The 27301-nt window shown below is 37.9% G+C and overlaps 1 protein-coding gene across 1 annotated transcript in view; it reads left to right on the forward strand.

Moving 5' to 3' along the window:
* CTNNA3 (catenin alpha 3) overlaps positions 1–27301 on the forward strand; it is a 711430-nt gene that overhangs the window by 445375 nt on the left and 238754 nt on the right. The window contains exon 10 of the mRNA XM_026714519.2: positions 797–889. Within this exon, the coding sequence (XP_026570304.2) occupies positions 797–889 (93 nt within the window). The remainder of the gene's footprint in view (positions 1–796; positions 890–27301) is intronic.

Raw genomic sequence — 27301 nt, forward strand, 5'->3', positions numbered from 1 at the left:
CTATAATTACATTTGGCAGATCCTGTTCACTGTTGCCATTTCTTTCTTTACCCTTTTCAGCAAATTATCTTAACAGTTTTTAATAAACTGAAAGGATTTTATTCAATAGAAGTTGACAGTCTTTATTGAGACAAAGGTTTTTCAACCTAAGGAGAGTACAATAAAGTACTGGAAGAATACAACATAATTCTTCACTAGACTTTGCATGCAACACTTCTCACTGGCAGTACAACAGATATCCTATTCAGATACAACATTCTACAGTGTTTACACTTGCCAGCCTAAAAAGAAAAAGGAAGACAACAAAGAGCATAAAAGGTTTCTGGGGTCATCAGTCCAGATTTACAGATTACAAATCTTGTGATAAGGTGATTTCACTATTAGACTGCAGTGAGCTTTTTTCATGATAACAAGTTCTTCTGTGACAACTTGAATGGATTCTTAATTAAAAAATGGCTGGTGGTTTTTCTTACAGGAGCTGTCTTTTGAAATTATCTGTAACATTCCCAATTAATACTGCTGTATTTAAGGTTCACTTAAATGGGGACACGATGGTGATTATAAGCCCAAGGACCAGTTGTAACTTTATTTTTTCAATGCTGTTGTAACTTTGAATGGCCACTAACCAAGGCAGTCATTAAGGGACGACTACTCCTTATAAAATGCATCTCACCAAATCAGTCTGGTACCAAGGGCCTTGATTATAATCCAAGCAATCGGAGGACAAAAGATCATGGAAGGTTTTCTGTGATTGTATCAAAATTTACTAATAGTGTTTTTCCTTGCCCTTGTTTAGGTGGCTAATCTCGCTTGCTCGGTATCAACAAATGAAGAAGGAATTAACATTGTCCAAACTGCAGCCAGTCATTTGGAGACCTTGTGCCCTCAGGTATGATTTCTCTTTTTACTACATGTAAATACATAAGTGCACAGAATGATTTTTCATCCACACAATAGTCCTTGTGCTATTTGCAGTTTGAGAATAGGATTCATATGCAGTCTTGTGTGATTCTCCCCTCCCTCCACACACACACAATTCTCTCTCTCTGTTTTGAAGGATACTATGAGGCTTAAACTAAGAAAGATTTAGCCTGCTTTAGATCACACTTTCAGCTGCCAAGTCCTGTTCATTTGAGCTGCAATCTTTTCCTCTATTGATCAGAATATATATCCCCTTTAAACAAAAGTCTTGACGGTATAATTTATTAGCACTTAAATTAAACCTCTCAGAGTTTCCCTTGCCGTAGCTTCATTATTCAGGGCTGAAATTGCTTTTTTTTTTTTTTTAAGATAAAATGGAAGAGAGGATCAGGATCTCTTTGCTGGCTCCACCCTTGAGCTCCATCAAACTAATCAGGAGCTTACATGCATACAATTGTGCATATAGTACAGAGGCACTTTGCCTTCTTTCTATATTATGTGTTATTCTGGGTGCCAATCAAGGTTCTGATTATAACTTTTCCAGCTTTTCGATCTCCCTGAGTTCACCTATGCATCCCATAGGGCAGAGGACACCTGCCCATCTCACTCCAGGCCCATTCCCTCAGATACGGCCATCTTGTGTGTCTTTGGAAGCATGCCTTTCCCGTAGGGCTGCTCCTACCCTATGGAACACCCTCACCCTTAGGATCCTATAGGTCCCTGGCCTTTCATCCTTCCAGACATCACTTAAAACCTGGCTCTTCTTCCCCCAGGTGTTGGGGTAATGCAAGGCCAGACTGGGATGAGAATGAGAGTGCATTAGAGAAGGCTGCAACACCAGATTTTCTGATTTTATTTTTATCGCTGTTGGCTTTTATACCATTTTATATTGTTTTAAACCATTTTATTGGCTATTTGCCAGCCAGAGTTTTTTAAACATGCGCAGTTCTATAAATGGTTTTTATATAAATAAATTATATAAACAGCAAGGCTGACTTCCACTGTATGGCCTAGGAAGGCATATCTGGGCTGCACTATTTGATTGTTAGATGGCGCTAAAGAGTTAGAATTGGATGAACCTTTATTGACATGTAGAGGCCATCTGGAATTTTGTCTAAGTATGAAACTTTTAATATTAGAAATTGTTAGCCACAGCAAGTGGTATGCATATTTATATGAACATAAATGACTCAAAGCTTACTCCCAGGTAAAGTTGGCATAGGAATGCGGCTTCAGTTCCACTATTGATAAACACAGCCCATCTGCAGATATAAGATGACCTTTGAAATTTCAACCAAAAAGGTGTCACCCATGGACAAGCAACCATTGAATCACAGGCAGGAAACTGCAAACGGTTGTCATCATTTATAAAATCGTGCGATATTAAGATTTAAAAATCTGAGCTCTGGTTTGCAGAAAAGTCAAACCCAATTTTGGCATGTATTTTGGAACTTAATATTCTTGGTTTATCAGTGAGTATATGTAATATCTGTTATCAAACTATCTTTTCAGCTACCATTAATATAATAATGAAAGTTGCCAAGACTCCTGGTACAAAGCATGATTCACAGGTGGACCAATTTGAAAAGAACATTCAAACATTTAAATACATTTGGAAGCATTGTCTTCATTCAATGGGAAATTTCTTATTTCTGTATCCTCTTTGCCCTAGATTGATTAAATCAAACAATACTTTTCTTTTTATATGAACCACGATAGTGATTGTTGTTGTTTATAAGACTAAAACATTGGAACACAATTTAGTGCATCAACATATCCATATTTTAAGGCATGAGAACTTCACTGTTTCGTGTCTTGGCCTGTGAATAATCTCATGCAATGATTGATGGGAAGGCTGTTTGTTCAAACATGGTTGTGGAGGATATAACTGGTTACAAACCACCATAGAGATATTAGTGTGGAAATATGTGGTTCAAAATCCCCATTGATTTATGCCTACAAGGACATATACTGTATGTTGATGATGGGGAATTTGTCCTAGTAAGAAGACAGAAGTTAATGCATCCGGCCTGGCCAGAGTGAAAGCCCTACGGAATTTCATGGTGGTGATAGATAAATGACAGGAAGCTGGTATATTTCAGTTGGAAAATACGTCAATTGGTGCAAGTTGAGATTTATATCAATTAAAAAACCAGTGTCCCAAATATATTGTTTAAGGATATTTTATTGCTTTATTGCAAACTAATGGGGAAAGGTTTGTTATAGGCTGCTTCTGATAGCCTGTTTATGTCCCCATTCACCTTCTGTAGTGAACAGAGTGCCTAGTTTGTGAATCTCACATTGTTCGTTTGATTTCAGTGTGTGTCTCTTGTTCTTGATTTTGTCCTACATTTTCTTTCATTATATTTTGTCGATGGAAATTCTCAGTCATCCAGGTCATGGTTGTCCCAAAGCTGCTTTTTCAAGAGGCAACAGGACTTCCTTGTTTTTCTTTGAAGATGTTTCACTTCTCATCCAAGAAGCTTCTTCAGCCCTGACTGGATGGTGGGGAATGGAAGGATTTATATTCTTTGCAGACAGCTGGCCATTTGCAATCTTTTAGAGAGTCATTGAGGCCACTTGGAAGTTTGTCTGTGTTCTCAGGGTCACCTGAGTAGTGCAACAAGGTGTGGAGCCTTCTTGGAACTGCTGAAAGGGACTGTGTTGCGGAGCTGTGTTTTCTGCAGGTTGTTTTCTGCCCTGTGTCCCTTCACTGTTGAATGCAGGTGTAGGCTGATGGGGATCTCAAATTGATTACAAACTACAGGAACCATTTGCACTTCAGTTTGAGATGGAGACAACACAGGCCCATCCCCAACAACCTGCGCCTGTGCAGGGCAGAGAACATCCTGCAGGGGACACATATTTGAAAAGGTATGTAATGGACATTTAATTGATTCCTAATTAAACTTGCCAGTTGGACACCACCTGTGTCTAAGCAGGTATCTTTGACCTAGGACTTTCACTTCCACTACAATTTTAAGACATCCAGGTGGCATATTGTTTGAAAATACATGACTGTGCATGACTGCATTCCCACTCAGGCTAGTAATATTATTACTAAATTTGCAGATGATACAACGGTGGTGGGGCTCATCTCCGGAGGTGGTGGTAAGTCTGCCTACTGAGATGAGGTGTATTGGTTGCTTTCGTGGTGTGGAGACAATAACTTGGTCTTCAACACCAATAAGACCAAGCTTATAGAAGGAACAGATCAGACATCCAGCCCTTGCTTATCTATGGAGACCAAGTGGAGCAAGTGGCCAGTTTTAAGTTTCTGAGTGTTACCCTAAAAGAGGACCTGACCTGGGGTGCCCACATTGCAGCCCTGGTCAAAAGGGCCCAGCAAAGATTATACTACCTGAGACTCTCAGAAAACAATAACTGAATGAAAAACTGCTAGTGACCTTCTACCGCCGCACCATAGAGAACATTTTAACATACTACACCTCAGTATGGTTTGCCAATTGCACAGTGGCAGATAGGACTGCACTTCAGAGGGTTAACATCATTGCCCAGAAGATCATTGGTTGCCCTCTCCCCTCTTTGGAAGGGCTTTATAGCTCCCACTGCCTTAAGAAAATTTAAAACATTCTCAAAGATCCAACTCATCCTGGGCACCCTTTTTTTGAACTATTACCATCTGGCAGATGGTACAGGATAATAAAAACAAGCACAAATAGGTTGAAAAAGAGCTTCTATCCCAGGGCAATAACTCTATTGAATTCTACTGTATAGAATGTGAAGGATGTGGGTTTGTGTTTATTTTCATAGTCATAATGTACACTGAAGATGGTATTTAATTTTGTTGTACAAAGTGCAATGACAATAAAGTAAACTAAAGAGACATATTTCTCCATAGTAATATTTTTCTTAACATACTCCTGCCTCAATGCAGGTGAGCTATATATGCTATAATTATATTTTAACACTAATCTAATATTATATGACAATTAAAAATATTAATCACAATACTTTTCAGAAGCATACTTGCCTTTTTAGATTATAAAAGCAACTTGACAAAGATAACCTCTGTCTGAATAGAACTATTATTTATTGTTCAAAAAAAACACATTAAAAAGTTGTATAGTAGCCAATAAATGTGTAAAATGCTGAAAGCATGTGTGAGATAGTTGGAACTTTTTCATTGAGCAGATTTACTATAATCCAAATGTAACTTTACACTTACTTAGTGCCATTTTATTATCAATTTGCATGCTATTCCCTCCCCGTTTGGTTTTTGAAAACTAAAAATTTATCTTGGATGATTTATGATTGTCCTTGTAGGTCACTCATATATTTACTCATATATAGAAATTCTTATCTTTTCTAGATACCTACCATTCATTTTAATACTTACCAGAGTGGTTGCAGGGTTAGATTTAAAAAAGGCAAGATGGCAGCCAGAATGGTACACATGACACACATTGTCAGATTCATATGGAACAGTTCAGCCAAAGTTTAGTTCTTTGTTTGCTAACACATAACAGACAGAATCTTGCCAGACTAAACCCTTATTACCCTCAGCCTAATGGATATACCTTGAGAAATAGCCAGTGGTGGGATTCAATTTTTTTTTTATTACCAGTTCTGTGGGTGTGGTTTGGTGGGCATGGCAGGGGAAGGATACTGTAAAATCTCCAGTCAGAGGTGGTACTTGCTGGTTCTCTGAACTACTCAAAATTTCCACTATCGATTCTCCAGAACTGGTCAGAACCTGCTGAATTCCACCTCTGGAAATAGCCGTGGATTGGCTATCCAAATTCTCTTTTTCTGCCTCCTGTCCATCTCCAGGCTGTGCTGCCTCCTTTCTGGGAAGCTGCTGTTTCACTCTAGTCCTTCACATCAGCTTCTCTTCTGTGGCCTTTGTTATGTATTGAATATATATAGTTGTGTTAAGCCCTGCTAAAAGTGAAACTAACCTTTAGATGACCCTAACTCTTAACTCCAACTGTTTTGGTGGGAAATTTAGAACATTCATATTTGGGCGGTTTTTTTTAAAGTATTATGATTGGTTAAGGCCTTGTGGGTCCATAAATTACAGGCATTTGCCTGCTGTTCCTCAGTGCCAGTTTTGAGCCAATAAATGCTGTTGTATCTATGCTGGTCTGCTTCTTGCCTACTGAAGCCCACTACACAATAGCCTTCATTTCTCACACACATAAAAATCAAGCAGAGCTTCAATCACACCATCACAGCTGGCATCTTGACTTTTTTTTAATCCATACCCGTTTTTTAAACCCATACCCATCTCTGATACTTACATATATTGACACCAGCTGGAGGAGAAAGTGGGCAACAGGAAACAAAATTTTCTGCATAAAAATATACTTCAAAAGGGGATATATTTGGAAATATGCATCCTGGAAAATAAATCTTGTCTTTGGAAATGACTGAAGACAACAATTAGTTTGTACCTTGAAAAAAATGAAACTTCATGTTAGTGTTATATTTTTAAAAGCATAAATATATATAATGAGTTGCTAAAAATACAGTAAGAAAAGCTGTACACAAACTACTTGTATGTTAAAGGGATAATATAAATGCTACTTTCCAGCTTGTAGCTTATTCACATGATAGAATTACAGAATTGAATAATACATGAAAACCCGTGTTAAAAATGCATATTAGTATTGTCTATTTTTCATGGATTAATCTGTAACAGGTTTTGCATGGGTAATAATTGGTTTGTTCTGTTTACTCTCATTAAGCAAAGCCACAGAGAAAACTCTGCTTCTAAGGCTAATTTTGAGACTAGAGAAGTATTGAGTCTTTTAAAACACCAATTTATTGTACAATGGATTGCAGTTGAAAACCCTTCAATTTTTCTCTATATATTATTTGCTTTCTCTCCACAGATGTCTGGTATAGACTTGGATTTTTTCTCTCTAAATGATCCCCTTAAAAACTGTAAATCTTATTCATCAAGTAATTGAAATGTTTACTGGTTCTGTCCATCTTGAATCTATTAACACATGGAGTATGTGTTACATACAGAGAGCCACTGCCTTTCCTACTTAACAGTATTTTCTACAAACACTGAGCATTGAACAAGGACACAGAAATTGGGTAAAAGAAGGAGTCAATGAGCTCGCCATCTGCCTTCAACCTGGCAAAGCAGATGTTATTTCTCTAACAATGTCAACATTTTCTTAAGTGCCATTTCCAGCCATCCAATAAGGGTATTAATTAAAGGTACATATCATTAAATTGAGATTAGTGTTGTTAAAATGATAATGACATTTTGAAAAAGCAGGAAAAATGCTTTAATGCTATTTCTTTGCTGATGCACAGTTCCTGAAGCATTATTTGTTCACGGAACCAGAAGATAACAGTAACTGTAATAGTATTACTGTCAACCTAGAGGGGATCTTTATTTATTTATTTATTTATATTTATTTATTTATTTATTTGGTCAAAAGCTTACAATACAATAGAAATAAGAATAAACATAAGTTTAAATACAAGAAATAGGAACTAATAATTGGGGATAATAGGACAGGGATGGTAGACATGATTGTGTGCTTATGCACGCCCCTTACAGACCTCATAGGAATGGGGTGAAGTCAATAGAGGTTAGTTTGAGGGTAAAGGAGTGGGGATTTGAGCAGGTGACAACAGAATCAGGTAGTGAGTTCCAGGCATTGACCACTCTGTTGCTGAAATCGTAGTTCCTGCAATCGAGTTTGGAGTGGTTTACATTTAGTTTATATCTGTCGTGTGCTCTTGTGTTGTTGTGGTTAAAGCTGAAATATTCATTAGCTGGTAAGATATTTTATGCACTATGCTTAAATCCTATCTTAGCCGGTGTAGTTCAAGGTTGTCTAAGCCTAGAATCTCAAGTCTGGTGGTGTAGAGTATTCTGTTGCAAACAGAGGAATGTAGTAGTCTTCTGGTAAAATACTCCTGGACTCGCTCAGTTGTATTAATATCTGATATACAGTGTGGATTCCAGACAGCAGAGCTGTATTGGTCTAGTAAAGGTTTTGATGCAAAGATCTTAGTGGTCTTCTAGCCCAATCCCCTGCTTGAGGAGGAGAAATCCTATATTATTCCAATAAAAGGTTGTCCAATCTCTTCTTAAAAACCTCCAGTGATGGAGCACCCACAACTTCCGAAGACAAGCTGTTCCACTGAATACAGGTAGTCCTTGACGGTTCATTCAGTGACCGTTTGAAGTTACAACAGCACTGAAAAAAGTAACTTAAGACCATTTTTCACACTTAAGACTGCTGCAGCATCCCCATGGTCATGTAATCAAAATTCAACTGATTCATATTTATGATGGTTGAAGCATCCTGTGGTAACATGATCCCTTTTTACAACCTTCTGACAAAAAAGTCAACAGGGAAACCAGATTCACTTAACAACTATGTTACTAACTTAACAACTGCAGTGGTTTACTTAACAAATGTGGCAAGAAACATTGTAAAATGGGGCAAAGCTCACTTAACAAATTTCTCACTTAGCAACATACATTTTGGGCTCTATTGTGGTCGTAAGTTGAGGACTATCTGTAATTGTTCTCACTGTCAGAGAATTTCTGCTTAGGTCTAGTTCTCTCTTTGATAAATTTCCATCCATTACTTCTTGTCTGGCCCTCAGATGCTTTGGAGAATACGACGATCTCCTCATCTTTGTGATAACCCTCAAATATTGGAAGATTGCTATCTTGTCACCCATGTCCTTAGATTAGACAATTTTAGATCCTCAACTGTTCATTGTATATTTTAGTCTCCAGTCCCCTAGTCATCTTTGCTTCTCTCCTCTGCATTTTTTCTTGAGTCTGAACCAGGGGCGGGATTCAAATTTCTTAACAACCGGTTCTGTGGGCATGGCCTAATTTGTCAGTGTGGCTTGGTCATGTGACTGGCTGGGCGTGGCTTGATGATTGGGTGTGGCTTGGTAGTCACATGACTGGCTGGGTGTGGCTTGAATGTAAATATTGTAAATATTTATGTAAATGTTGATTTTTTTATGAAAAAAGAGCAACTTTTACCCAAAATCAGGCAAAATGGGCAGGCAGATTGAGGGTGAATCACAGATTCACTCAGAGATCTACCACTCTGCGATCTGCTTTCTGAGTTTGGACTGAAAAATAGAAGCTTCAGTCCTAAGGAAGGTTAACTCTGCTTTTAGATTAGCTAGAAAGCAGGATTTTCAACAATTTCCTGTTTTTTATCTAATCTAAATCTCCTGGCACAGCTGATGGTTGGAACAGCTGATGGTCGGGGAAAAAAAAGGAAAAATAGCAACGTACCAAAAATTAGGTCAAGGCACAATGCAGGCAAGTTGAATGGCACACATGCCAGGTAAGGAGTGAGTGGGTGGGACAGGAAGGGGAGGGGCCAGCCAGTGGTGTGATTTGCTGGTTCGTCGAACTGCACAGAATTGTAACAACCATTTCTATAGAACCGGTCTGACCAAATAGAATCCCACCCCTGGTCTGAACATATATTTTGTATCTTGGTGGTCAAAAATGGATGCAGTATTCCAAGTGTGGTCTTACCGGTGCAATATAAAGCAGTACTAACACTTCATGTGGTCTTGATACTATCCCTCTGTTGAATGCAGCCTAGGACTGCATTAGACTTTTGGCAGCTGTAGTACAATGACGGCTGTTCTGATCCAGCCTTCGCAATCAATGAGATTACTCACGAGTAACACAAACTTTTTAAAAAATTTAAGTCAGGGCAGGAACAGTCTTTGTTCACGCAGGATCAACAAAACCAAAAGTAAGCAGTCCCAAATGAAAGTCTTTTCCCCTTCTAAAACAGGGCATGAAACAGTCTGTTTACATGAGAACTCAAGATAAAAAGTCCTTTCAAGGATTAGCTGAGCAGAAACAGTCCCTGTTCACATTGGCTGAGGCAAATTCACTCTCTATTATTTCCCAGCAGGGAGATTCCGTTGGCACCTCAAAGACAGAACAATTAGTCTCAATGAACCTGGTTCTGGCAAAGGAATCTAATGTGATTGATATACCAAACCCCTACTATTTATTTCCCAGCCAGGGAGGGGCTGGCTAGCATCTATGTCTGCTTTTTCCTGAGAACCGGTTTATTGCTTTCCTTTGCTCTCCTCTCTTTTCCTCTCTACGCCTACATGCATCTGGGATGGGCCCCATCTGTTCCTCCCCCTCACTCAGCTCAGGCCCTGAAGACAGCTGCCTCTCCATCTGGGGGAGGATGGAAGGTCCCAGCTCAGCATCTTCCTCTGATCCTGCTTCCTCATCGGAGCCTTCCAAAGGCTCCGAAGCTGGCCCAGGTTCCCCCTGCTCCTCCTCCTCCTCCTCATCTGACTCTGCTGCTAGCTCTGCTGGCAGCTGACAGGCCACAACACTGACTTACATATAAGTGGTGGTTCATTAGGACTCCTAGATCCCCTTCATATTTACTGCTGTTGAGCCAGATACCACATTTCTTTCATATAATTAGCAAAAGATAGCGCACTCATACAAAGCACAACTAGAAAACAAATTGGGATAATGCACCTTTATTGGTAAAGTAGATTATCTGTAGTTGTTTAACAAAATAGCTGATTCCTTAGGGTTTTGGCAGCAGGATCCTGTCAACTTTTATCCAATGCAATTTAAGGAGGCCTTCTGCCAATTCTCCAAAAAGGAGAGCTCTAAGGGACAATTCCTCCCCTTTCCTTTGAAGACAAAAAAACAAAAACAAAACCCACCTCTAGTTGTGAACAGACAAAATTGCTTTAGTGTCCTATGTGTATTTGGAAACCAACAACCGTAAAAATATGCAGGGAGCAATATATAATACACAGGAACAAAGGTATCTTAAACCACAGTGAGCCTTAAATCACAGTGAGACTGAATTTCAGTTTGCTGAGACGTCAAACACATCAATCAAATTAACTTTCGTCCATTCAACAGTCTAAATAGCTTCCTTAAAGCATGGTACATTTTGAAACCATGCAAATCTCACCACAGATGCTTTTGCAGAAGTCTTGGGTAGCAACTCACTTCACTTTCTCCTCAACTTTTTTCTTTGAAGAACCAGTTTGTTCTTCTTCCTTCAGCCTGGCATCTTTGCATCCTCTATGCTCATCTACATCTTGCTGCCAATCCTCCCTGGCCAATACATACCAAACATATCCTACTGATGAAACATATCAACCTCTTTTCCATTGCGGCCAGTATACCAAGTAATTAAAGTTCTTTTGCATCCCCCTAGTAGTTCATGGTATGCTGGCTGGTTTGGGTGCATGGAAGAAAAACCTTGTGTTTTCCCCCTTTTAACTCTTTTTCACCAGAAGTCCTGTCTTTTCTTTTCTTTAAAGAGTTATCTCTCATTCTCTTTATCTCCTTAAGCTGCCTTTAGGCAAACAATTTTATTTCTTTCTTCTTTTCTTAGCTATTGCCTTCAGGCTTCTGCATTTTTTCCCCACTGAGGATCTATTTGTCTCTGGGTCAAGTAAAGTCCTTTGCATCCACAGTTCTTTATGTCTTTCTCAAACTCTGAGTTTAAGTGCTTCCTACTATAATTTTTAGGAAAACATCTCTTTTCTTTCTTGAGTTCTCTGTTCTTTTTTTCTCATAGGTTCCTCATTGTCCACCAACAGTCTCCATATATATTTATTAAATTTCTTTTGTTTCCTTTAACAAGTGTGTGATCACAGAACCGGTTGTTATACCGGTGGAATCCCACCCCTGCATGAAATGGTTATCTGACATTATTGGCTGCTTGTTCCCAGGTTCCTGAACACAGCAGTAGGAAGGATGACTGTGGTTTGAAATCGTTTCGAAAGATCTGAGCATTAAAAACTGAAAAGTATGACAAATCAACAAAAACTGTCTCAGAATTATACTCTGTGTTCATCTGTGTATGGTAGTGTTCTCTAAAAGTAGCAACAGTAGTTTCTTTCTTATCCTGAGCTAAGGACCTTATTCATTTAGCAAATTTCAATGACTTCAGAGTCCAATAAACAAAAAGTCACAATTTCCTATTCTGTGTGGCTCATTTCAAGACTTTCCTAAATATTCTGAACTCTGTGTAAAGTATTAAATGTGCATTGGTCAAAGGCAGTTGGAACTGAAACTGGGGCATCACCTACAGGTCAGTTATTAAAATTTAAAAACAATTAAAACTAGGAAACAATTAATTAAGATTCAATCTGGAATTTTTTTTCCTTCTCTTTTCCCCCTCCTCTTATATAGTCCGAAATGATGATGATAATAAACCACTAAGTAGATATTGAGTAAACATCACCAATTATGCTCAGAGTGTTCCAGGTGCAATTTTATTATTATAGTGCACACTTCTGTGTTTTATCAATTTTTAATTATCTTGATATTTCAATATACTGGATTCTAATGCTCTGATAGATAGGCATACAGCAACATGCTTTTATATTTACTTAATAATTAATGTTTCCTTGCAATCTTCACAAACTCTAATAAAGTATTTGATTTTGATTTGAAATCCAAAGGTTGAAAAATGGGATCTGTTGGAAATAGAGAGAAGTCAGATGGCCTTGAGACTATATCAGCCATATTTGATGATCAGCTTCATCAAATAGTCAAAGGAGGAGCGTCATACCAAAAGATGGGACTGTTGATGAACCCATTTAAATTTGATTGGAAATGTTTGAGAGACAATATCCAATCATAGAACTAGAAAATATTTGAATTGGACAATTATAAAATTGGAGAAGTCGTGAACTGGAGAAGACATGAATAGAACTGGAAAAGATTTATTCTGTAAGTCTGTAAGTCATAGGCCTTTATTGACTTATATTTCTAGGGTATATGATTGTCAATCACAGGTCCTGAAAGTGAGCTACACTCCAGATGTATTTTCAGAAGAGATCAATAAACATTGGATAACATTGTTATAAAGGAATAATTCTGGCTTGGGAGTCACTAAAAAATAACTGAGGGCGGTGGCCTCTATTAAGCTACAGAGTTTGAAGAAATAATTGTCATTAATTTTTGATATCCGAAATTTCATCATTCAGAATGAATGTTCTATGCTCCTACAAATTAGGCAAAGAAATCACAGTGCAGAAATGTCTACATGTTGGAGATTTAAAAGTAATTTTATATTTTTCTGTTTCCTTAGCTAATATTCTTTAATTCCTTTTTTTCACCTTTTCCTTTAATATGTAAAACCATTTTCCTACATGTTTTAGGAAACAACAAAAAATCCTTGTATGTATAGAATAGATGACTCTCTTGTTATAAGAACACAAAGCCTTTGGCTATTTTTTTCAATTACTCATTTGCTCTGTATACATGTTTATAGCCATTCTGCTACTCACTGAAAGAATTTCTTTCATGCATTTCATTTATTCAGAGTTTTTCCATTTCCCCTCTCTTTCCAATTAGTATCAAACAAATGACTGCATACTCCTTAAAGAGAACTGTTCTTAATGCAGACAGGTGTCCACATCTGAACAAATATGCAGGCAAATTCCATGGTACAAGCAACAAATATCAGCCACCATTTCTTAGTAAAATTTATGACAATTTAGACTTGTGACTGCTACTTTTCTCTCTCTGTGTTTGTGCCTATTGAATAAAATTACTTCAAAAACTTTCTAAAAGATATGTTAACATGTTATGAAAGTAGCTCTCTAGTTTTTATTGCTCCCCATTAAAATATTTGACAGCCTTTAAGTGCATCAAGATTCGCTTATTAAAGTTCATCTAAAAAAATGTCAGTAAAATGACAATATTCATTTACTACATTCAGGGAGAAGATATTACAGTCAAAAATATAAATTCAGATTTCTTGTGATCACAGAATATACAAAATATATGATTAAATAAATATTCATGATAAATAATTGGGTTTAGGAACATTGACTCCATTAAAATGATAAGATGTAAGAATTATAGTTGTAAGACAGATACAAGACTATGTCGGATTGCAAATATTTCATTACTAAACACCATCTATATGGAATTGGACAAGTGCAGTCTGTTAATTGGCATCAGTTGTGTGTGTTCTCTCTCTCTCTCTCTCTCTTTCTCTCTCTGGTGTGTGTGTGTGTGTGTGTGTGTGTGTGTGTGTGTGTGTGTGATGTTCGTTATGAACCATTGTTTGGTCAGGAAAGTTCAGTGAGTAATTTTCATCGAATGTAGCTTTTAATTATATGTTTTCATAAGACCACAAATGGGATTTAAATCTATCTCCCTTGATCATAACTTGCTTGGAATGCCAATCTTGTAGAGCAAGGGTGTCAAACTCATGTTGTTAGATGACCTGTCAGGACTTTTTTCCCCTTTGCTAAACCAGACGTGGGCATGGCCAGTGCGTGACACATCTGGCCTGTGGGCCAGGAGTTTGACAGCCTTATTCTAGAGTGCTAGTATTATTTGTCTGATCTAAAATTTCTGTTGTTTCCCAGTTTAAAGTTAGAATAGAATAGAATAGAATAGAATAGAATAGAATAGAGTAGAGTAGAGTAGAGTAGAGTAGAGTAGAGTAGAGTAGAGTAGAGTAGGCCCCTCGTCCGAGTCCTCCCTGTGAGAGACCTCAGCCGTCTGCACCTGCTGCCGGTGAACCACAACACTATTCTTTTTTTAGATTGTGATATTTGTGTTATATTCACTGAGATAGACATGCAGGTTTTGATGAATTTGCATGTACTGAAGGATATCTTATTGGCAGTTTATTTCCACTTTGTAAAATTGCTGGTGTGATTCAGTGCATTGTGGTTTCTCCGACTATGATTTTTATGTAATTCTTTTTCTATGATGTGGTGCTGCTAGTGCTGTAGTTAAGGGCTTTTGCTATGTGGGTTGCTTTCCTGATAACTTAAGTTTGTTTTATATTTGTTATTATTTTCTCTGCTAAGGATGTCTAAGAAAGGTAGTTTGAGGTAACTCTCTCCTTCTTGGGTGAACTTTATTTTACCCAACTCTGTGGTTATTTGTTCTTTCAAACTGTTCTTTTGTGATTTCTGAAAAGGATGTCATCTGTATTACAGATGTCTATTTTGTGATGTATTACTAATGGAGGACTATAGCTACAAGTCATTACATTACTACTTTCCCCCTGAGAAAGAGTATCCCACTGGAACCCCTTTGAATTGTTTGTAGACCATCAAATTGAAAGTATATGGTGATGTAGCACTTTTGTTTTTCAGCAAGACTGAAAAACAAAAAAAGAAAAATAAATCATCGAAGATGAACCATGTGCTCTATAAGCTCCTCTCTTATTGCAGTCAGGTGTGAAAGTTTTTGTTACACCTTTGCTGTTATTCAAAATAAACTAAGATTAATTTAAATCTGAAAATTCAGTAATATGTAAAATCTCTCTCTCTCTCTCCCTCCCTCCCTCCCTATCTCTCTCTCTCTTTCTCTCTCTGTCTATTCTGACCCAGAGGAACCCTTCTGGGAAGGAAGGAACATGACTTCTAAGAAGTGGTTTCTTCCTGGCTCAAAGGCTGCAATGGCGGTTTGATTTGTATATAAATAATAGAGCAAAAAATAATCCATCTATCAATTGATATGAAGTTCTATGTGTATATAATAAAAACTAATACAAATTAAATAAGAAAAAGCAAATGAAAAAGAGAGGAATAACAAGAAAAAAAAACCCAGGAAAGGACAATTTAAAAAGAAAATAATAGCAGTTCAGGCTGCTAAGTTTATAAACTAGGAAAGCATTTTTTTAAAAAAAAATATAAGCATTCATGGTCAAACAACATAGCCAAGTTATGGGCTTCATTGACCCATTTGTATCTTTTTTCTGTCCCAGATAAAATTTAATTAAGCTGTTCAAACATCTCTATGCATCTTAGATGGGGGCCATTACAGAGTCAGGAAACCAATGAAGATTTTCATAGTGGGTAGAGATTTTAGTTGTTTGGTGATACTTGTTGTGTTCTTATTATTCTAATGTATATAATTATAATTATGCAACCGGGGAAGGAACAATTCAACTGGCCTGGCTAACACTTTACTGAATGCTGTTGTTAGAATTACTATAAAAACAGTGATAGGATTCAGTTTTTTTACCACCGGTTCTGTGGGGATGGCTTGGTGGCCGTGGCAGGGGAAGCAGACTATAAAATCTCCAGTCAAAGGTGGAATTTGCCGATTCTCCGAACTATTCAAAATTTCCACTACCGGTTCTCCAGAACTGGTCAGAACCTGCTTAAGACCACCTCTGACTATGAAGTCATCACTTCCCAAATGTGAGTCTCTTAAAACTGAGGCTGCTGGATGGGATTCAGTACAGAAGCCAGATAATTATTGAATCACTTTCTACAGAGATACAGAGGACCTGTATTCCAAGTGTAGGAGGATGGTTATTATATATAATAATTTCCATCTCTTTGAAATATAGGAAGGAATTTAATACTAAGAATTCCAAGGGTGGAAGAGATAAGCAATTTGTTTCCAATCCCACACTAATTATAATTGTTGTCCTATCTTTAAGAATATCTACTTGTCTTGATCTCAGATGCCAATCATCAATTGATGGGGTAATCTTCTAATTCCATGGCCCAAGTCTTCTGCAGAAAAGGTTAAATCAAAATTCTTGAAAATATGATAATTTTTAATACAAGAAAACTTGGATTATTCCATAAAACGGACACAAGTCTGGGTGATTTAAGAGTCAGCAGGTAATTCAGTGAGATTAGAGGATTCCTTGAAAATTGATTATGTCCTTCTTGTGAGAAGAGAGATTGTTTCTTGTACCTTTGGGCAATTACTCAAGCTATTGTCTATGCCAACTCTATAGGTGGTAAGTGGAATGGGTGGCAGTATCCTGAACTTTTGGATGTTTCAAGTGATTGGCATTTAGAGCTTCTGCCTGTTCCCCAAAACTTCCTTATAGTTAGGCTTGACTTGTTGAGGCAGATGGCAGCCTCTCTCTTTGCATACAAACCTTCCTAGTACAGTAGTTTTAGAGTGTGAACTGTATGTTCCATTCTTTGCAGCCTTCCGGCTTAACTCACACAGCATATGGGGAAGATGCTTGAATGCTTGAGGCACTAAGGTTGAGTAAGGCTTTTCAGCCATATCTGTTGCTCTCCAGTGGAACACATGTGTCTCCTTATTTACTCTGTCTTTGAGGAGAAGCTATAAAAATTGATGTCTAAAAACTCTTTTGGGAATAATAAAGAAGTGGGTCACAAACAATTTTTATATACAGCAGCATTGTTAAGATAAATTGTTTCCTGTAAGTAAGGAGAATCTTTTTTTCTGAAGTGGGAGGCTCGGATTATAAACTATTGTTCTCAAATCAATAGCTTGTTGATTACATCTTAACAGGCTACCTAGAGACTTAATTATTCCTCTTCTGCCCAACCAGCAGTCTTTATGGGGCAAATTAAATTCAGTTTGCAAACAGACCTGATTAGGTTGGAGCACACTAGTCTGAGGGAGGGGGAGGGGCAGCAATACCAGTTGCTGATTTGTCTGATAAAGAGCTTCTTTTGTTCATCAGCATATATTTTTTTTCCTCTGCAAGAGTCATAACCTCACCTGAACATCAAAAAGACCAAAGAATTGATTATAGTCTACAGAAGATGCAAAGCAGAGCCTCTCCCACTATATATCAATGGAGACTGTGTGGAAAGAGTTCATAGTTTTAAATTTCTAGGAACTCATATTTCTGACAACCTTACTTGGTCGGTCCACACTATGGCCACTGCAAAGAAGGCCCAACAGCGCCTGCACTTTCTGAGGCTGCTGAAAAAGAGTGGTCTGGGTGAGAAGTTGCTGGTTACTTTTTACCGTTCTACCATCGAGAGCATTTTGGCATACTGTGTAACGGTGTGGTATGCTGGATGCTCTGTAGTGGATAAGAAGATGCTCCAGAGAGTTATAAACACAGCACAAAAAATCATCGGTTGCTCTCTTTCTTCTTTGGAAGAGATTGCAAAGACCAGACTCCTCTCTAGAGCACTAAAAATCTCCACAGACTGTTCTCATCCTGGACATTCATATTTCAAACTGTTACCTTCAGGGAGGTATTATAGGTGTCTTAAAATGAGGACTAATAGACTGAGAAACAGTTTCTTTTCCAAGGCAATAATTGTCTTGAATCAAACAATGCATATGTGATTTAGCCCTATCTATATAGTGGCATTTTTAAACTATCTAACTATCCATCTATGTTTTAGATAGGTTTTAAACTAGGTTTTTAATTATTATTTTAATTATTTTAATTTTTAAATACTCTGTAGTGTGATTGTGATGTGGTGTTTGGGACACTGTGTTGGAGCAGCTTTCAAATTTCATTGTATTTGTAGAATGCAATGACAATAAAGGCATTCTATTCCTATTCTATTCTATTCTATTCTGTTCTGTTCTATTCGATAAGTATAAACATAATTATTAATACATGAAATGGATACATATAAGAAAAATAAAAAGAAACAGTAGGACAGGGACGGTAGCCATGTTGGTGCTCTTATACCCCCCCCAAATCTAAACATTTTTGTCACCTTGAACTCATTGAGATAATACTGCTTTCAGTGTGGCTTTTGGCAATGAGAACACATTTCCTCTGAATATTATGACTGAAACGGAATGCATGGATAATCGTGTTGTGTAACTATCTCTTAAATTCCCTATAGTGACATTAGGTCACAGTAGCAATTTCTGCTTTCAGCCAATATTCCATAGTAACTTCAATAGCTGTTAATTCACACTTAGTAATTTCTGCAGCTGAATAACAAGGTGGTTATTATAGTCTATAAAAAGGGATGATAATTGTGTGTGACACAGTATAATTCACCACACACTGGACCACAGTAATATTCCCCCCCCCCCACCCATTCACAGAAAATCCCATTAACAAATTAGGATCCCACTGGTAATTGCAATTTACATAATCATCTACAAAATCCCTTTACTTCTCTTGCTGTATATTAGACTGCTGCACCTCTCACAGAAGTGCCCCTCTGGGATTGTTCTTCAAAAGTGCGAAGCTCCACAGTTGCTCTAAGAGTCACTGTTGCCGCTTGATGGCCTCCTGAGGACTTGCATGCACACACATCTGTTTGGACAAAAGAGGCTTCCTCTAGGACAGCTGGCTTTGTGGGGATTACAGGCGTAGATTTGTATGAAGAATCTGGTAAGGCCTGTGAAGAATCAGATCTAAAGTGGCATGTTCCTATAAGAAGCATCACTGAATCTCTCCCTCTCCCTCTCTCCCCTACCCCCTCTCTCTCACACACAAACAACCTATATATATATTGCATAAGGGTTACTCCTAGTTAATCAATTAAATTAGAAGTCATGTCATGAAAGCTTTCATCTTAGAGCTAATCATAACATTTAAGGGACTAAATTCCAATCCAAAAGAGCCAGTAGTTGTGAAATAACAAGGGTACATCTAGTCGTCAATTTCCATTTTTCGTAGGCAGACCTGGAATCTGTTCTTCCCTACTCCTCTGGGTCCAAATGTTTAAAAGTTGCTATGTGTAATTTCCAGTTTAGTTTGCACCCAGCAGACTTTGAGTCAGTTCTTACATCCTGATCAAAGCAGGTACATCCATCTACTTTCAGCTATCAAAAATAAAGTTTGAAGTTTATTTATTGAACATCAGCAAACGCCAAGAACAGAACTGGCAAAACAGGACAAAAGGCAGGGAGAAAGAGAAATGAACACCAGCAAAAGACAGAAAGGCAGAAGAGTTAATACCAGCAGTTTACATGATTGATATCAATCAATCAATCAGCATTGACAGACTAAAAGGAAGTAGCTTTTGTTATTCTAACCTTAAGCCTTCTATGTACATAGCAATACTGGAATAAGAAAGGAAAATAGGATATCAGGTGATCCCTTCTTTACTGTGCACAATTAAAAGAACAATTTGGTGGATGGAGATGATGCATTCAATACAAAATATGTCATGTTCGTGGATATCTGTATCGATGGGAATTAAATGTTCCATAATCATAATTACTAGCTACGTACTCCCCTCTATGTTATAATGTACAGAAATATTGATGAGAGATCATGGCTCACAGAACATCCTTTATTTAGAATGCCTGCCTGCATCTGAAAGTTGTTTGTTCCTGTTTGTAGCCATGGAGCTCTGCATTTCTTTTCCTGTTAATAACTAGGGACAGATGTCTTACCTGGAGCTAATTTCTATATTTAGCCAAACAGTCAATCATATCACTTATGTTATGAACAAATTATGCCTTTGACACTTGCTTATTCAAAATGATGCATATCATTAGGGTACCTCTTTTGTGTCATGAATTTTTAATTTGTTTTGCAATCATATAATATTCAAACATAAACAAAGGAAAAGCAGCAAGAACAGAAACAGAATAAAACAGTGTCATTAATCTCACAATCTCATGATTTGGAAAGATGGATGGATGGTTCAGTTCTGTCCCTCTGGAAGGAGGAAGAGGTCTCCAAATTGTTTCCACCTCCTGGAAAAAAAATCCTTGCATTAGGGTCTTCTTGCTGGAGGAAGCTATTGGATTGTGCTCCAGAAGAGTGAAAATCTGAGCAAAGACTCCGGAAGCAGCTTTTTTGTATCTTTAATAGACAAAAGACTTATGTACGAAGGAAACGTATGGGTGGATAAGCAAAGCCTAGCTCCTTGCTATCATCCTATCAGTTACAGAGCAAGCATGCAAGCAGGAAAGCCTCTGAGATTAGCAATTGCACTGACAAAGAGCAGGCAGAGTGAAAAATAATGAAGACATTCCTGCTGTCCTATATAGACATCACTGTGCCTTGTAGGCTGTAAGGTGTAAGGTCCTGTAGTAGTCAATCAAATGAAGTCACACCTCCAGGATTTAGATATCCTCAAAACAGTCAAAAGGGTGGTCCCAAGGACAGGGGTGGGATTCATTTTTTTTTTACTACTGGTTCTGTGGGCGTGGCTTGGTGGGCGTGGCAGGAAGGACACTGCAAAATCTCCATTCCCTCCCCACTCTGGGGGAAGGTTACTGCAACATCCCATTCCCTCCCCACTCCACTAACCTGCTTTCCACCTCTGTTCTCCTGTGCAGGGCAACAAGAGAAGACCCAGCCAATCAGCTGCGACTCGGGAGGCAGAGAATAGATGGGGGTGGGGCCAGTCAGGGTGGCATTTGCCGGTTCTCCGAACTACAAAAAATTTCTGCTACCGGTTCTCCAGAACTGGTCAGAACCTGCTGAATACACCACCTCCGCCCAAGGATGTGATTAAAGCGCCATTCACTTTTTGAGTGTTTTGTGTGTTTCAGTCATACTGATGTGGCCATTCATTTGACTTTGGATCTTACTCTGTAGCCCTTAAAAGGTGTCAAAAGTAAGCCAGTCACTTGTTTTCATCGGGGAATGAAATAGCTGTGGGCATGTTGAGGGCAGCTTCTAGAGTCCTCACTTATATTGGGAAGAAGTTGCCATTCTTGACTACTAAAAGTCCTATGGAACTGCCCGCCACAAAGCCTGGAGTTTTATGGTCTTATTTACAATTGATAGAAACATTTGATTTATTGAGGGAGCATTCAAAAATGTGACTTTCTTCTGTATTTAGAGATAGTACAATCTGTGCTTCCTCTTCAGATTTTTTTCCTTCTCACTCAGTTTCAAATTACAGACCAAGTCTAAGCTCTGTAGTGGTACGTAGCCAATATATAATACATAAACTTTACTTTGATATGTAGCTGAGATATGTGTACATTTATATGATATGACTGCTCTCAGAGGTGTGTGAGAAGAATTAACAAAAAACCCTGACAGAAATGGTAAAAGCAAGTGCAATGGATGTATTGATAAATGAATGAATAGAGATATTAGACAATCATTTGTTGGATTCTATAGAAAAAATAATGTCACTTCATTGCAACTTCATTACACATGGCTAGTGATTAGAGAGCAGGACATAGAATATTTCTATAGGCATAGGATTAAACCAGGATTTACACAAATCAGTGTGGTTCTGTGTTATTGTACCACATCCAATCTGTGCCACCTAAGCTGTGGCAATTATTTTGTCCGAAACTAATTTGGAAGGATAAAAAGATGCAGTCCTCTATTTTTCATTTAGGAGTAAAGGAGTTAAGATATTCCCTTTTACTAGATTTCACAAGATTAAATATTTTAGTAACTATTTTTCTGCACTATTTTATTTGCATGTTTGACATTATATTGGTTTTGCCTTTAATTTTTTATTATCCATCTTGACTAATTGGCAGAATAGAAGGGCTGGGAACCAATCCATCAGTTAAAGAAAAAAAAAATGTGTAGTATATACCCTGATCAGGGAAAACGGGGTTGTTTTTTTATTTATTTATTATCCATTGATATGGAATGTGAGTTGCCTCATGTTAAGAGTTCTCCTTTTATTTCATACAATAAAGTGGAACATAAACATAACTTTTTCAGCTGGACTATTTTTGAGAATGCATTTTTGAATGCCTGTTAAACCTGTGTCCAAAAGGTGTCCATTTACAGGTTAGAGGAGGGAGGGACCTATTGGAGAAGTGGGAGAAGTCATCAGAGTTGGATTGGTGGAGACTGTCAAGGACTGTTTTTCTGCTCAGTCACCTTTTCATGTCATTGGCAGCAAGATGTTTTTTTTTTAACTAAGTGTGGCTTATGCTGAGCTGAGAAGAAAGGCTGACGAGGAGAAGCAAGAAATCCAAGGGCTGCCCCTCTGCATTTTTTCTTATCTGCTTGGAAGTAGGGAAACTCTAGGCAGAACCCTGTGCCCAGGTGAGACGAAACAAGAGATGTATCTCCAAAAAAACCCTTGCTGGCAGGTGATCAATAACTCACTGGCTCTGGTCAGTGGGACAACCCATTATCTAAGGGTTAGGATTAGGGTTAGCTTCTTCTCTCCTGAAATCCCTCAGTATTTATTTTTTTGCCCTTTGCTCCAGTTGCTTTCCTGGGATCACTTTAGTCCTTGGAAAATTCATCCTGTTCTGCTTTTTCTAGAGCAGGGGTCTCAAACTCAATTTACCTGGGGGCCGCTGGAGGCAGAGTCTGGGTGAGGCTGGGCCACATAAGGGATTCCACAAAAATGACATCGTTTTCGTTTCCGCATGATGTCATTTCCGCTTCTACTTATCACAACAGTACGGCAGATGACAAACAGCCTGGTAGCAGTCGCCTTTCTCTGCGTTTGATTGTGGCATTTGTTGATGGTAGAAAGTACCGGAATGATGACCGCAAAAAAAGGCTACTGCTACCGGACTGTTCGTCATCCGCCACACTGTTGTTACAAGTGTAGTGTGCATGAAGTCGGTGTAGTTTAGCCTAGCACCGAATGTCAGCCACAATGAGGAACGGTGGGCAGGACTTCATTCAGAGATCCATTCCCCTGTGGGCTGCACTAATATTATACTTTCATATCATGGCGGGGGTCCACAGGATATCATCCTGCGGGCTGCAATTGGCCCGCGGGCCGCGAGAATGAGACCTCTGTTCTAGAGCCTTCACCAATGAGTTTCTTTTTCTCGACATGTGGCACATATAAGGAGAGGAAAGTTGTCTCTTCATGAAGTTAAAAAACTGGTTCTGATTTGTCTTGGTTTAAACTGAGTGTGGAGCACAGGACTAGTTCTATGAAGAGGCGGCTAGATCTGGTTTTCTATACCCAAGTTTAGTGCTCAATGTTTATAAGGATAAATTGTAGTAAGTAGAAATACCAAAGAGTACAAAAGCATACTTGTGCTTCAGAAAGTGCAGATCAGGCAATTGTACAGATAGACACCTCTCTGGAAGTCCAGATGTCCATTCTTCCCTGCAAACTCAAGGCAAAACAAACAGAAGCAGATCCCAGCCCCAACTGATTATCAAGCACATTAGGCTGGCTTTGTGGTAGAAATCATGTTGGGGTAAATGGAGAATTGTTACTAGACTGTTCCTTAAACATAGTGCCTCAACTACAGTATTGTATGAACTGCATTAAAACAGTTACCATGCTATATTTGTACTACAGTTTGGGGGATATTAGGAGGGACCCTTGGCAGTTCTAAGGTGTAGCAGTATATTTTAAGGGTAATTGCACTCAAATTTAATTTGCCTCTGCACATTTATAAGGTCACATTTTCTTTCACGTTTGTCAGAAGCCTTGGGAAAGAAAGATTGTTGTATTCATTTCCTCTTCCTTAAAGTCCATCTATCATGTAACTTTGTGCTACTAGGATCATACTGCTTTTCTTTAAATTAAAACATTAGCTTATGATAGGCTGTTTTTATTCCATTTCTAAACAGTCATATTAAAATGGAAATCTTTGTATAATTGGTGGCATTAAGAGCTTAGATTTAATCATAGTGAATGGTAATGCAAGGGTTGTTCTTTTGCTCTTATTAACAAGCCTATTTCTAATCTGAGTGGTATAAGTGAATTCAATAAATCTATATTTAATTAAACCAAAATAATGATGTCCAGAACTGTAAGTTTATTTGAGAAAAGTTTTTTAATTTCTAAGTTAGATTAATTGGATAATTAGTTGTTTTCCAATATGGATTTCTTATTCCTCCTATGGCTGGTTTGCAGAAAATGGAATGTCAAATAAACAATAATTTAAAACCAAAACTCTTCAGCTTCTCTAAGAAGACACGAGGTTTGGGAGGTATTATTTATTTTTTTGTTTTACATTGCTTTGGTGAACTCAGCCTATTCTGTTATTCTGTTTTCCTTTTATTTATGAAGTGTACTCTAAACTCTTTAATCTGGCATTCTTGGAATTTCTCTAGACATCATATTGAAGCCTTTTATCAAAAGGTACTGAATCCCTCCATTAATTTAATACGGCCTTCGGTGTAACCATGGAGAGTAATTATATCTCCTGTTTCCTGATTAAGTATTATTTAATCATATGGATGAGATGGTAAAACCCATCCCTGGCAACATGATTTCAGATTGCAGTCATGCGTGCATGACTGATGCTGTGAAGGAGAGAACAGATCCTGGAAATGAAAAATCAGTTTATTGGAAAGAGATCAAAGTGCCTTTCTCTTTTTATATGTGAGAAAATCTAACATCCAGGAAGAATTTGGCTACTCACTACACCCAGTGTTGTGGTTTGCCAGCAGCTTGTGCAGACAGCACCAGAATTGGATAGTGGGGAAGAACAGGGACCAGTCCAGGAGTCTGGAGAGGACTCAGACAAGGGTCCTGCATCCAATACAGAGATGGGGCCAGGACCATCTGGGAGTTACGTGCTGACTTCGGAGCCTCCAGAATCTGGCAGCAGCGAGGCAGTGGAACAAGGGGACCCTGTTCCTAGTGCGTGTATGCGCAAAGCTGCTAGAAGGCAAGAGCAGATGAAGAAGGGGCAACTTGGGAGTAAGGCTTGGAGGTGATTGCTCCTCCCATAAGGTATAAAGGAAGTGCAAAGGTAGAGAAACCTTTGAAGGAAGCAAAGTTGTTCGCTTTGTTTGGATTAAACCTTGAAGCTCTGTGTGGATTTTAGAGTTCATTTGGCTTTTTGCAGTTTATTTGGCACTTTAGTTGTTGGCAGCAATTCAAAGGAGATAAAGGTGGGTGCTTATCTCGAAGGGACTGTATGGGACTCATTATGGGCTGGGAATGAAGATAATTCCCAGCGTTGAAATAAAACAAGAGTTGTTTGGACTAAGCGGGTGCTTAATTACGATCTCAGGAAGCCTTGGTCAGAACACCCATGCTGTTGTTAGCGTAGACAAAGGTATAAATTCTACTAAATGGAATCATTTGGAGGGCACTGTCATAGCAATCCAAGGGAACATTCTCGAATGGTGTTGGGTAGGTCCTCAGATAGATAGACTGAGTCTTTGAGATAATTCAATGGCAGTTCAAAGGCCAACATTCTACACCCTTGAGATTTCAAGGACAGCCATTCCCTAGCAAAGAACCTGTTCAATCCTGGAAAAAGCAGAAAGAAAAATTATCAGGTTGAAAATGCTATGGGAGAAAGAAAGAAACAAAGAAGCGGAGAAAAAAGAAAATACATTTAAAAACAGACAGATATCCTTTTTGACATTCTGCAAGGTCCAATTCTCCTACCTTAATTTAAATACACACATCTTGCCAATATCTATGCTTAAATTACCCATTGTTCATTAAGCAGTTTATCTCTGAAGTAACCAATTATACCAAGAGTTCCAATTATCATAAAATGTTGAAGACTCTTTATTTTTAAGTGCTATAGTTAATTTATCCATTTCTGCACAATCACATATTTTCTGGATGACCATTTGTTCTGTAGGTATATAGGGTGATTTCCAGCACTGGGCGAATGCTAATCTGGCCGCAGTTAGTATATGAATTGTTACATATTTCATCTTTTTAGGTAAATGTTTATCAGAGATCCCTAGTAGGAAGAACTCTGGTTTGTATTCGATTTGTTCTTTGGTTATCTCCTCCAACCATTTTCTGATTTTTTGCCAATATTTCTGAGTTTCTTTGCAAGACCACTCTTCCTTTTTCGGTTTGTAAGACCGAGCGTTTTTCTTTTTCTTTTTTTTTCTTTTTCTCTCCCTTTTGTATATGTAATGTTGATATGTTTTTAATTGTAAATTCAATAAAATTTACTTATAAAAAAAAAAAAAGAAAATGCTATGGGAGATTGAACCATCATACTAGTTTTGGGCAATCAAGTACATTATTCCTTGGTTACAACAATGGAAGCACTTCTTGTTTACACTAAAGATTTGTATCTAGCTAAATTATGTTTACGAGACTTCTGCCAAGACCTAACCTAAGGTGCTAAACTGTATAAAATTAGAAGGTATGTGATTTATGTCTGAGTCTTGCTTATGAGCACCTAACACCTGTGTTTGATTACTTTGGTTATGGCTAGGTATGCTTATTTCTTTAAATTTATTGACTGCCCAACTCCAGGGAGTACACATAGTTGATATCATTATTTTTCTTCCTATTATATGTGCTCCACTGTAGGATTACAATCAATGATCCTGGGCCAACTATTGTTGTCCTTAGTAAATATGTTTAGATTAAAAAGAAATGAAAACCTAATTCAAAGGAAAGGGTCAGAAATATTTACTAAAATTCCATTTGAATAATAGTTTAAACCTGACATAATGTCACTGTTTCAGAAAGTAACATTGACTAGTATAAAGTATACAACTGAAGCAAGCTATAGCAATAATTAACAAAGACAAGAGGATAGAGGTTATAAATTGCCATAGTTTTGCATGCATTTCCCGAGCCTATTTTGAATGGCAGAGTAATACATGACAATAAACCAGCTGACATGTGGTAATGGTTATCCTTTTCACAATAGCCATCAAACAATTCCAGATGGGCAAATTTAGCATATAAATTAAAATGCAATATGTATTTGACATTGCCACATTCTTGCAAGAACACTTCTTGGAATGTCTCATTTACCAACTGCTGATAGAAAACTGATTTGCAGCAGAAACAATTAACAAGCAAGATGTGCTGAATCTGTATCATGCATGTTGCTGCAGCAGAAACCTGGATA

Source organism: Pseudonaja textilis, chromosome 4 (assembly GCF_049901715.1).
Source record: "Pseudonaja textilis isolate UNSWEBS1 chromosome 4, rPseTex1.2, whole genome shotgun sequence".
NCBI lineage: Eukaryota > Metazoa > Chordata > Lepidosauria > Squamata > Elapidae > Pseudonaja > Pseudonaja textilis.